The 9907-nt window shown below is 40.5% G+C and overlaps 3 protein-coding genes across 5 annotated transcripts in view; 2 read left to right on the forward strand and 1 right to left on the reverse strand.

The window, feature by feature from the left end:
- Window positions 1-1189: 1189 nt before the first annotated feature.
- Window positions 1190-4452, forward strand: LOC144069064 (uncharacterized). Its single transcript, XM_077594130.1, has 4 exons — window positions 1190-1412; window positions 2059-2685; window positions 3550-3582; window positions 3668-4452. The coding sequence occupies exons 1-4, from the start codon at window positions 1397-1399 to the stop codon at window positions 3715-3717; spliced, it is 726 nt and encodes a 241-aa protein (XP_077450256.1). The 5' UTR covers window positions 1190-1396; the 3' UTR covers window positions 3718-4452.
- On the reverse strand, window positions 3626-8983 carry osgep (O-sialoglycoprotein endopeptidase). Of its 3 annotated transcripts, none has more exons than XM_077594129.1 (13): window positions 8702-8983; window positions 8362-8481; window positions 8166-8285; window positions 7928-8103; window positions 7750-7845; window positions 7627-7676; window positions 7468-7546; window positions 7324-7389; window positions 7162-7252; window positions 4959-5034; window positions 4804-4902; window positions 4677-4740; window positions 3626-3735 (listed from the first exon to the last, which is right to left on the reverse strand). In XM_077594129.1, exons 2-12 carry the CDS (start codon window positions 8474-8476, stop codon window positions 4701-4703), a joined length of 1008 nt encoding a protein of 335 aa, XP_077450255.1. In that variant the 5' UTR covers window positions 8477-8481; window positions 8702-8983; the 3' UTR covers window positions 3626-3735; window positions 4677-4700. The 3 variants fall into 3 exon arrangements, with proteins under 3 accessions (XP_077450255.1, XP_077450253.1, XP_077450254.1); XM_077594127.1 differs by having other exon boundaries at window positions 8362-8500; XM_077594128.1 differs by having other exon boundaries at window positions 8362-8500; window positions 8664-8983.
- Window positions 8984-9127: 144 nt separating this feature from the next.
- Window positions 9128-9907, forward strand: part of apex1 (APEX nuclease (multifunctional DNA repair enzyme) 1) — a 6595-nt gene continuing 5815 nt past the window's right edge. Inside the window, exon 1 of the mRNA XM_077594411.1 lies at window positions 9128-9295. The gene's annotated coding sequence lies outside the window, so the exon portion shown is untranslated. The remainder of the gene's footprint in view (window positions 9296-9907) is intronic.

The following is a 9907-nucleotide window of genomic DNA, read 5'->3' on the forward strand; positions in this document are numbered from 1 at the left end:
CAGTAAGCTATTTTTTATGAACCGGCAAATGGAAGATAACGACAATGTTGCAAGTGAAGTCTTCCAGTACACCTCTGGCTACAAGACAGAGGTCTACTAAGGATAAGCTTAAGACTCATGGAGTCGTTATAAATCTTTTATATGATTTCATCAACAAATGCAAACCTAAAAATAAACCAAAAAGAGTATTGCATCCTATTTTATTTTTAAACAAATGGCATCAACTAATTGTCATATTTTAAAATTCAATATACCTCTACTTAAAAAATGACGATATTGCCACTTTTAAAACATTACGTTTTAAAACTTGTTTATTTGTGTTATACTTTTACTATTATACTTTTAATTCTAAAACATTAAGATTCTATTAAGATTTGACATTTATGTCAACAATGTTTTTATTAAGCAATTAATCGAATATTATCGAATATATAAACGAGGTCGAAAAGAAAAAAAAACGCCAACAACTGGCATTTCACCTATTTAAAAGTATAGTAAATCAGTATTCTCGGGAGGATATTTGCCCATTTCTAGTCACGACTCGTGACTAGAAATGGGCAAATATCCTCCCGAGAATACTGATTTACTATACTTTTAAATAGGTGAAATGCCAGTTGTTGGCGTTTTTTTTTCTTTTCGACCTCGTACTAACAACGCCACGTGCTCTTTTTTTGTCCTGGGGGATTTATTTAATGAAGATACGGAAAACAGAAATGGGATCCCAGGTCATTTCTCAATACACCGGTTGTATTTGCAAGAGAAAAGACCAACTCACTCCATATTTCAGCCCTCCTGCCGCCCAAAGTGGGCGTTAGTTTTGAACATTAGTGTGGGGTTCATTTATTGTGAATAAAATCAATAGGGTTATAGGCTGGTGATAATATATCTTGAATATATAACACAGTCATATAAGTAATTTTAATATTACTTTTATTTACAAATCATCCGATTGTGATGAGAGTGCATCTAGGTTTGTCTTTAATTTATATGTAGATTCATATACTGCTTTATTACAACCTGTATTCAGGTGGATACAATAAATTACATGAATTACGCATGCAGCATATTTACTCTGGCGTTTAAATTTGAGTCTTGAGAATCACAACAAGCGACACCAGTTAGCTCGCAGCCCGTTTTTAGACATCTAGCGTCTTATCATATTTATTTCTCTTTGTTCAGTGAACGACGCGAGTTTCCCGCCGGAACATTTTATTTACGGGTCTACTTCCTGTCCCACCCACACAGTCGTGTCGTTTCCTTGTGGTGGCGAAGCCGAAACAGGCGAGCACGCAGCGATCGAACGAGAGACTCATCCAGGCGAATCGACGTTCTCCTGACGCTGTAAACAAAGGTCAACTCAGCGGTCAGCGTTCCAAGACACGTTAGGAGAAAAGACATGCATATCAAAACAGGTTTGTTGCTTACCCTCGCCCGTCTTTTGCACGGATCCGAGTCGTCGGACGCGTTTAGGGGCGCTCGGCGACATCGTTAGCGCCGCTAACTCAAGGAACCTGGCTGGCTGCTCGCTCGCTCCCCACTTTGCATTGAATGAGGCTGTTACGAAACTTTGACCGACGTGGCTAACTTAGCTCGCGCCTTCGTTTGTTAAGAGGAATCTTCAGCGATTCGACGCAAGACGCTCGAAACTTTTAGCTGATTCACTACCTGCTATATCCGACGTCGATTTCGTATCGTGACGTTCCTAAAAACGGTTGGCTAAAACGGCCAGTCCTTCGATGTCTTGAGCGGTTACTTTTGATCGTGGAGTTCTGGAACATTTTCTTAGCTTGGGCTTTAATTAGATGTCCAGGAGTGAATGAGGGGCCAGCGATTTTTCTTTCAAATCATTCATAACTTCTTCCCCCTCTCCGAGCACCGGTGGAGTTACCTGACTTGTTTGAACTCGGTAGTTGCCATTGAAGGCAATGGACGTCTAATCCATTTGAATTTGGCAGCGAATGAACGAACGGATTGGACGCCCACTCGTGACAAACTCAATTAAATCGCGATTAAACGTCTGTCATGGTCAAACTCATTTCTGTTGAAATGTTCTCGCAGGCACGTGGGAAGCCAGTAACACCGTGTGCGAGTCCGATGCCCTATGCGACCCGGCGGTCCTGGTCGCAAGCGCCAACCCCGAGCCCCAGATCCGAAACCGCCGCCTGTCGCCTGGCAACTGTGGCGGGGGTGGAGGAGGCCGTGCCTCCCCCGACCCAATCGGACCGGGTTTCCGCCAGGAGAAGGAGCGCAAGGGCCCGCAGTACAAAGGACGTGGGATTCGGCGAGAGGGGAGCCAGAAGGGGCTGAACCGGGCCCACAAGGAGAGGTGGGTGGAGGACAGTCTGTCGCTGCTCAAGCCCCCACCCGCCTTCCCGGTGCAGGACAGCCCTGCCAAGCTGCAGCCGGCCGTCAGCTACGCCTCCATGGTCAAGGCCAAAAGTTCCGGTTGCATCCTGGAGGACGAGCGTCCCGCTATCGGCGTTCTGCTTCAGAACCAATGGGGGCTGAGCTTTATCAGCGAAGCCCGTTCCGTCCCAGAGGGCACCGACTCCCCTGCGCCAGCAGATACGTCACTTGCCGCTACCTTCACTCCGGCCCTGCGCCATCTCCAGAAGGATGCGCGTAACGGGGAGCTGCTACTCAGTTGTCGCCACCTTGTGGAGGCGCTCAACTTCCACAATAGAGGTAACTTTTCAATCTCGGTCACGTCAACATTAGGGCTGTCACTCAGGACCATTTTGCTATTCCATTATTGACAAATGTAAAGCAAAGATTAATATAATTTCGTGATTTCTACACTAATGTACCGAGAAACATTAAATTCAAAATATTATGCAACTGTTTCTAAATCTCTTTTATATGCTTTCATCAACAAATGCAAACCTAAAAATAAACCAAAAAGAGTATTGCATCCTATTTTATTTTTAAACAAATGGCATCAACTAATTGTCATATTTTAAAATTCAATATACCTCTACTTAAAAAATGACGATATTGCCACTTTTAAAACATTACGTTTTAAAACTTGTTTATTTATGTTATACTTTTACTATTATACTTTTAATTCTAAAACATTAAGATTCTATTAAGATTTGACATTTATGTCAACAATGTTTTTATTAAGCAATTAATCGAATATTAAAATAGTTGTCGAATAGCTCTTGATTTGTATTGGCAGCCTTAGCAGGCTGAATGATCGCTCCCAAATACAGTAATACCTCGACATACGAGTGCCCCCGACATACGAGCAATTTGAGATATGAGTAAAATTTCGAGCAAATATTTATCTTGAGATACAAGACAAGTTTTGATATACGAGCACATAGCAGACGCGAGAGGCTGCTCATAAGAATATCCTGGGTACTGTCTTTTTCCCCGCAAATCCCTCGTGTAATGTCTCTGTGAGCACTGGGCGGAGCGTTGCACTTTTTCCGTGCACTTTTAAGCGCGTATCTCAAGGTACCACTGTAGAACATATTTGATGTCTATCACTGTCAATGACAGCCAATGACTTAATGCTGACCTACAACTTATCTTTTTATTTTGCAGAATGGAATGCAATTTACAACAAACAGAAGAAAGGTAAATCGACTTTACCATTAAACTGATGCTGAGAGACAAATGCATCATTTTTATTCTCGATTTTATTTTCATACTTTTTTTTCAGATCCAAAACGAGTTATGTGGTACAAGGACTTCCAGGAGCACCCGGCCTAGCAGCACGTAAAAAAACACCTAAAAAACACATACATGCAAGCACACACCTAAAATCAACATGCGCCTTCATGCACATTAAAAACACACACAGGCAATTGTTGGAATCCCCTCTCACACACTGTACTCAGGATGATGTCTTCATGCAAAGCCACACTGAGACACTTTGGACTAACTCCTTTTGAGATCTTACAGATTTTTTTTTTAAATGCCTTATTAAAAAGTCTGCCTTAAGTAATCAGACCGTTGTTCCATTGCCCCCTTTTGAATTTTAGCTTGTGTGAGAGCGGGTCTTTTCCCCCCACTCCCACTTCTTTTTAAAAGCTGTAATTTAATTTGCTGTCTCCCTTTTTTTTTAAAGTGTCCCCTGTAAAGCGAGTGGTCAATCAAGCACTTTGTTAAAAAGAAAAATCTGTTCGAAACTACACGGTGATGTTTGTTTGCCCCACTCCATTTTTGAGACATCTTACATTTCCTAAAGATTTACTGTTAATGTCTCTTTGGTTTACAAAGGGGAATGATTCAAAGGAACAGTGGAATTTCCCTTGTCGCCTTGTCAGATCTTAATGCTGTTTTTTGGATTGTTTGCGTTCTAATCAGGTGAATGTTGGTCATGACTTCATAAGGGAGCTCAGTGTTCATTATGTTGATTTTTTTTTTTAAAGAATTTGGAAAATTACACTGGAGGAGGAGGAATGTACATGAACAGTATTGCTTAATAAAAGTGAATAAACTTGACTCAATGCGTTTTTGTAGTGGTTAGATACTAAGAATTATCCTTTTCAGTCATTGACGTCCACTTTTTTATACTAGGATGAAAAATGCCAAGCTTGGAGGCTGAGTCTCAACTTAATGTTTGAAACACGTTTTTTGACGGGAAGTCTCAAGTGTGCAGGAGAAAATTAGCACTCCTTTTTAAAGGAAAATCTCAAACAATTTGTACAATATAAGAGCATAAATACCCGACAGCAGCCTTAAATCAAACTTCATTTTCGCCATGTCACCTCGACTTCATCTGTTCTGTACCTGCCAAAGAAAAAAAAAACAATTCACACAATTTCATAATTGAATCCTACGCATGCGCCTTACCTTTGTGTTATCCACGAATCCTCCAGCTCGGTCACTTGACCAGATAGAAACATTTCCCAGCCAGCTTGCGCGATCATAGCGCCATTGTCGATGCAGAATCTACCAAATCAAGTCTATTAGTATGTCTGTTGCTAGAACGGGAAGGTTTAGTTTACCTTTCATCTGTGGCAAAAAGTTTGGCTCCTCTTTCCTTGCACATGACTCCCATCATCTCCTGTAGGTGCAGGTTACCTGCGCATACATAGGTTGTTATCTGGCATATTTCATGCTAAAATACTAGGGATGTCCCTGATCAGAAATTGGAATCAGGTCAGAAAGGGTTTTTTTATTTTATTAATTGGTTTACATTTTTAGGTATTAACTCATTAGCCAATGCCAGTGAAATGACTACTTGCTATGGCAGTTAATTAGGTAAGGTAACAACAGTATCCACAAAAATGTATAGATATACAGCATATTTTATAATAGCCCTATATATTTGGCATGATTGAAACAAACCCTGCAGTAAAAAAAGTAACTATCAAACAAATCATAAACTTAAGTAGCTAGCTCTGTGACATTAGGTGACCAAGTATATTTGTTGTATAAGTTAATTTGAATAAAATACATTGTTTAAGCAATTTGTTGATTTCTTTGTCTGCTTCATTGAAATCATAATGATTACATTGTTATGAAAGCTCTATTCAAGTTTGGTTTACTTAAGACATTTGGATATAGTCCAGCGGTACCTCTACTTACAAATGCTTCTCCATACGAAATGTTAAGGTTATGAAACCGTTGAATATGCAAACGACTGTTCCAATATACGAAAACTAAGTCGAAGTTACGAATGAAATGATGAAGTGGGCCCTGTTATCCACCCATGTCTGATATTGCAAGGCATTGCGGCCGTAACCGGACTACCATCGCTACATCCCTGTTAGAAGACATACCATATTTTCACGACTATTCGGCGCATCGTATTTTTAGCCGCAGTGTCAATAACGAGTGCTATTCCTGTATTTTACATACACAAAGGACGTACCGTTTTTTTAGATGCATATATATTATATATGGATGAACATCGAAACGCAATAGCGCTGGCTACCGGAAGCAGCCTATTTCCGGGTTCCGGTGCGCAGTGACTGCTGGGATATATAGTCCTTTTGTCAATACACCCAGGTTGACGGCTGTGATAACTTTGCACTAATAGTATCAATATACTACAACGGCGAACACACTAATTTGGTGCTAAATGCACGCTACACTCGGACGCCAAAAACACGTTTTTAAAAAGGCAACGGAAGCAAGACTGAGTTCGGTTGTACTTTATTTAGCCATTATACAATGTACTCACGTCATCATCACCCACAAAACCATCAAAGTCCTCATTTTCTGTGTCCGAATTGAACAATTGTCCATCGAAAACGCTGAGTTTAATACGTTCGTCCAGGCAGCCACAATTCATTCGCAAATGGTAGCTAGCTAGTAGCTAGCGTAACTATTCCAAGGCTGTCTTCCATGGTTCGCAACTGTGTTGATGCTGATCGCAGGCCACAATCCATTCACAAATAGTAGCTGGCTAGTAGCTAGCGTAACTAGTATTCCAAGGCTTTCTTCCATGGTTCGCAACAGTGTTGATGCCGATCGCCAGGCCACAATCCATTCACAAATAGTAGCTAGCTAGTAGCTAGCGTAACTAGTATTCCAAGGCTGTCTTCCATTCTTCGCAACTGTGTTGCTGCCGATCGCCAGTCCACAATCCATTCGCAAATAGTAGCTAGCTAGTGTTGATGCCGATCGGCAGGCCAAAAAACTATACATCCCAGCAGTCACTGCGCAGTACTTTATCTACAGGAAAATAGTAGAGTCGGGGGCTGCTTGCCATAGTTGTCCTATCGACTGATTTATTTTATTTTATCGTGATAACAATTTTAGTAGTGGTCCATATATAAAGTGCACTGGGTTATAAGGCGCCCTGTCTATTTTGGAGAAAATTTCAGACTTTTATGTGCGCCTTATAGTCGTGAAAATATGGTACTTCTTATTATTGTTTGTTGTCATATTTCTTGCTAAAATACTACAGTAATCTCTCGATTATCGTGGCTTCACTACATCATGTTTTTTTCCCCTGAGGGGATTTTTTTTTGTAAGTTCATAAATATGTGAAAATCCAAACTGAAACTTGCCAGCGGAAGCCACTACCCTGTCCTCCGCTTACTAGAACTCGGCACTGAAGTTAATATATTTTTTTTAATTTATAAATAGGGGTGACCCTACGTCGCGGTTTTTCGTTTATCGTGGCCATGTCTGGTCTACATTAACCGCGATAATCGAGGCATTACTGTATTTTTTTAAAAATGTTATTGATGAACTTACAGCCAACACCACCGACAATGAGAACCTCTTGGGAGCCGCAGTGTGCCATGGCCCGCTCTGTAATTTCAACAAGCATACAAAAGACTGTCTCCTGCAGGAACAAATATCCATATTCATATATTACACTTATGTACATTTAAAGTGAATTAGAATAAATCTAACCTGCAGTGAGAAGCACAAGTCCTCTGCTGTACACTGACCAGATCCAAGCATTTTATGAGCAACATCCTGATAATATGAAAGGATATCACCAAATGGAGTTTTTTTACCTCCATAGTGTAGTCAGTAATATTAGCATGCACTCACCTCAATGTAGGAGAGTATCCCAGAAAATGACACATCCATTCCTTTTACTGTATATGGCAGCTCCACATACCTACTACCTCTGAATTTTACATTTAAAAGAAAAAAGAAAAGTTAAAAAAAACAAAGCTAAAAAAACATTTTCAGTGTGCAACTGCTTACTTCTTTGCCATTTGCTCTATGTTGTAGCCTGGACTGGGATCATTTGAAATCTGCAACCATATATACCCATTTACGTGAACTAAATGAACTTATTCACAATAAAAATGTATCATTTGCACAAACCTTGATAACTCTGGCAAATCTGTCCAAACAATTTCCAACTGCAATGTCGATAGTCTCCCCAAATATCCGGTACCGCCGCTCAGAGTACGCAATGACCTTGAAAGAAGAAAATGTTCTTTTTTTGTTTACAACTTTGTTTTTATTTTTATTTTAAAAAGACCTTGTGAGAAACACCAACCTGCGTGTTCCCCCCACTAACGTAAAGCACAGTTGGGTTGTCGGCTTTAGTGACGAGTCGTCCCATTTCAATATGTCCAATACAGTGGTTGACTCCGATGAGGGGTTTGCCCCACATTTGGGCAACTGTCCGAGCCACCAAAGCCACCACAACCAACGGGGCGCCCATGCCAGGACCTGATGAGATAAACAGTGAAATAACACATACATTTAAATAAAATGGCAACAATCTAAACAACCTTTAGTGTATGCCACACAGTCAATCTCAGAAGGCTTTATTCCTGCTTGCTCCAGAGCTTCCTTTAAAACAGTCAGTACAACAGAGCGATGATGTCTGGCAGTGTCACTTGGTTGGAAACCTGTTGAACATCATCACCGATAAAATCAGACAGTCACCATACTGTCCTGGTTAAGCAATTTCAAAAAGTGACTTGCCATGACCAGGCGGGGTTATGTAGGTCCGTCTCGGGTTGGAAAGGACTTGACCGTCCCTAATAATGCCAATACCAATCTTATTGGCACTGCCCTCAAAACCAATGATGACAGTCATTGCAACTAAAGGGGAAAATCAGCCCTGTAAATGAAAATGTATAGTAATCGGGGATACCATCAGATGTATGTATTTTTAAAACATTGCAGCAGGTAAAGCAGGTAATGTAATTTACATTATGTTAACGTCATTTACAAATGTAATACTCAAACAAACACTAAGCATCTTAATAAAATAATTTAAACACCGTTGCATCATCTTCGCATTAACGTCTTATAAACTCACTTCAGTCCAAGTTCTGTGTTTAATTTAGATTATTATTACTTTCAAGTGTAAAGAAAAACACGAGCACAAGCAATCTTGAGGACCCAATACTAAGAGTACGATTCGCCTGACTTTAAAGATTAAACAAAAAACATAAATTGCTGGTAAATATAGTGGTGACACTTTAAATTTGATTAAAATTATTATGTAGCACTTAAATATCGTGTGTTATGTTTTAAATAGACAAATGTCACGTTTCTGCAATTTCTTTCCGGCATTCAGAAGCGAGTCCAATGGCAAACGCGCTGCTATTTTTACGTCTGCGCATGCGCAATCATGCGTCAATAAAGTGCATATTATGAAAACTATTCCCTATTAAATTCTTCTATCGCCCTAACTGTACAATATAAAATCTTTGATTACCTAGGATTTTTTAAAAGGTGTTTTCATTTAAATCAACGTCCAAATAATGACATTAGCACGCAATTACCTGTTTCATTGAGCCCCCGCCCCCCCGGTTTGGATTTGCATGAATGTTGGGGAAGTGACCGGGTGGTAGACTTAGTGAGCAGCAGCGTGTCCTGGTTGGGCTTTTGCATTCTGCTTCGAGTGAAAGTAAGACGATTTGCATACTATGAAAATCAGTATTTGTTTGTGGGCTCCACTGACAATACTTAAAACCTGTTTGATCGTTGCATTAGGCGACCAAAGCGAATAATTGGCTTTCTTGGAGGAGGCCTCCAACCGCTATCTTTGTAACAATGAAATGCTAACGTTAGCGCCATGCAATGTCCAACTCAATAGTTTGGAGTCATTTGTTAAACACATTACTCTCCAGAATGTGAACCAAACCTGCAATTTGATTTTTTAAAAATTCTTTAAGCCGCCTCCTGGTGTACAGGTTCACTCGTCTGACTTTGGTGTGGGCAGGCGCGGGCTCAATTCCCGCTGGTGGCGCCGTGGCTATATGACTGAGTGCGGATGGTTGTTTGTCTGTGTGCCCTCCGGCTGACTGGCGACCAGTCTAGTGTGTAGTCTGCCTTTCGCTCGAAGTCAGCTGGGTTAGGCTCCATCAACCCTCGCAACCCTTTCGTGGAAGCGCGGTACGGAAGATGAATGAATAACAATTATTTTACATTTTTGAATCACTTTTGGATTGTAAAACATGTTACAACTGCATGCTTTCTTTTATAATTAAGAAAAAGCGGATTTTACATTTCCAACCTG

Source organism: Stigmatopora argus, chromosome 23, assembly GCF_051989625.1.
Source record: "Stigmatopora argus isolate UIUO_Sarg chromosome 23, RoL_Sarg_1.0, whole genome shotgun sequence".
NCBI classification, from domain to species: domain Eukaryota; kingdom Metazoa; phylum Chordata; class Actinopteri; order Syngnathiformes; family Syngnathidae; genus Stigmatopora; species Stigmatopora argus.

Bases quoted from the DNA above. Each gene is read 5' to 3' on its own strand.
- LOC144069064 (XM_077594130.1), top strand. The intron at 2,686-3,549 runs GTAACTTTTCAA...TTTATTTTGCAG, and splicing joins GCTCAACTTCCACAATAGAG to AATGGAATGCAATTTACAAC. The intron at 3,583-3,667 runs GTAAATCGACTT...CTTTTTTTTCAG, and splicing joins TTACAACAAACAGAAGAAAG to ATCCAAAACGAGTTATGTGG.
- osgep (XM_077594129.1), bottom strand. From the start codon at position 8,476: ATGACTGTCATCATTGGTTTTGAGGGCAGTGCCAATAAGATTGGTATT. The intron at 7,677-7,749 runs GTTTGTGCAAAT...ATATGGTTGCAG, and splicing joins GATTTGCCAGAGTTATCAAG to ATTTCAAATGATCCCAGTCC. The intron at 5,035-7,161 runs GTAAGTTCATCA...ATGTATGCGCAG, and splicing joins CATTGTCGGTGGTGTTGGCT to GTAACCTGCACCTACAGGAG.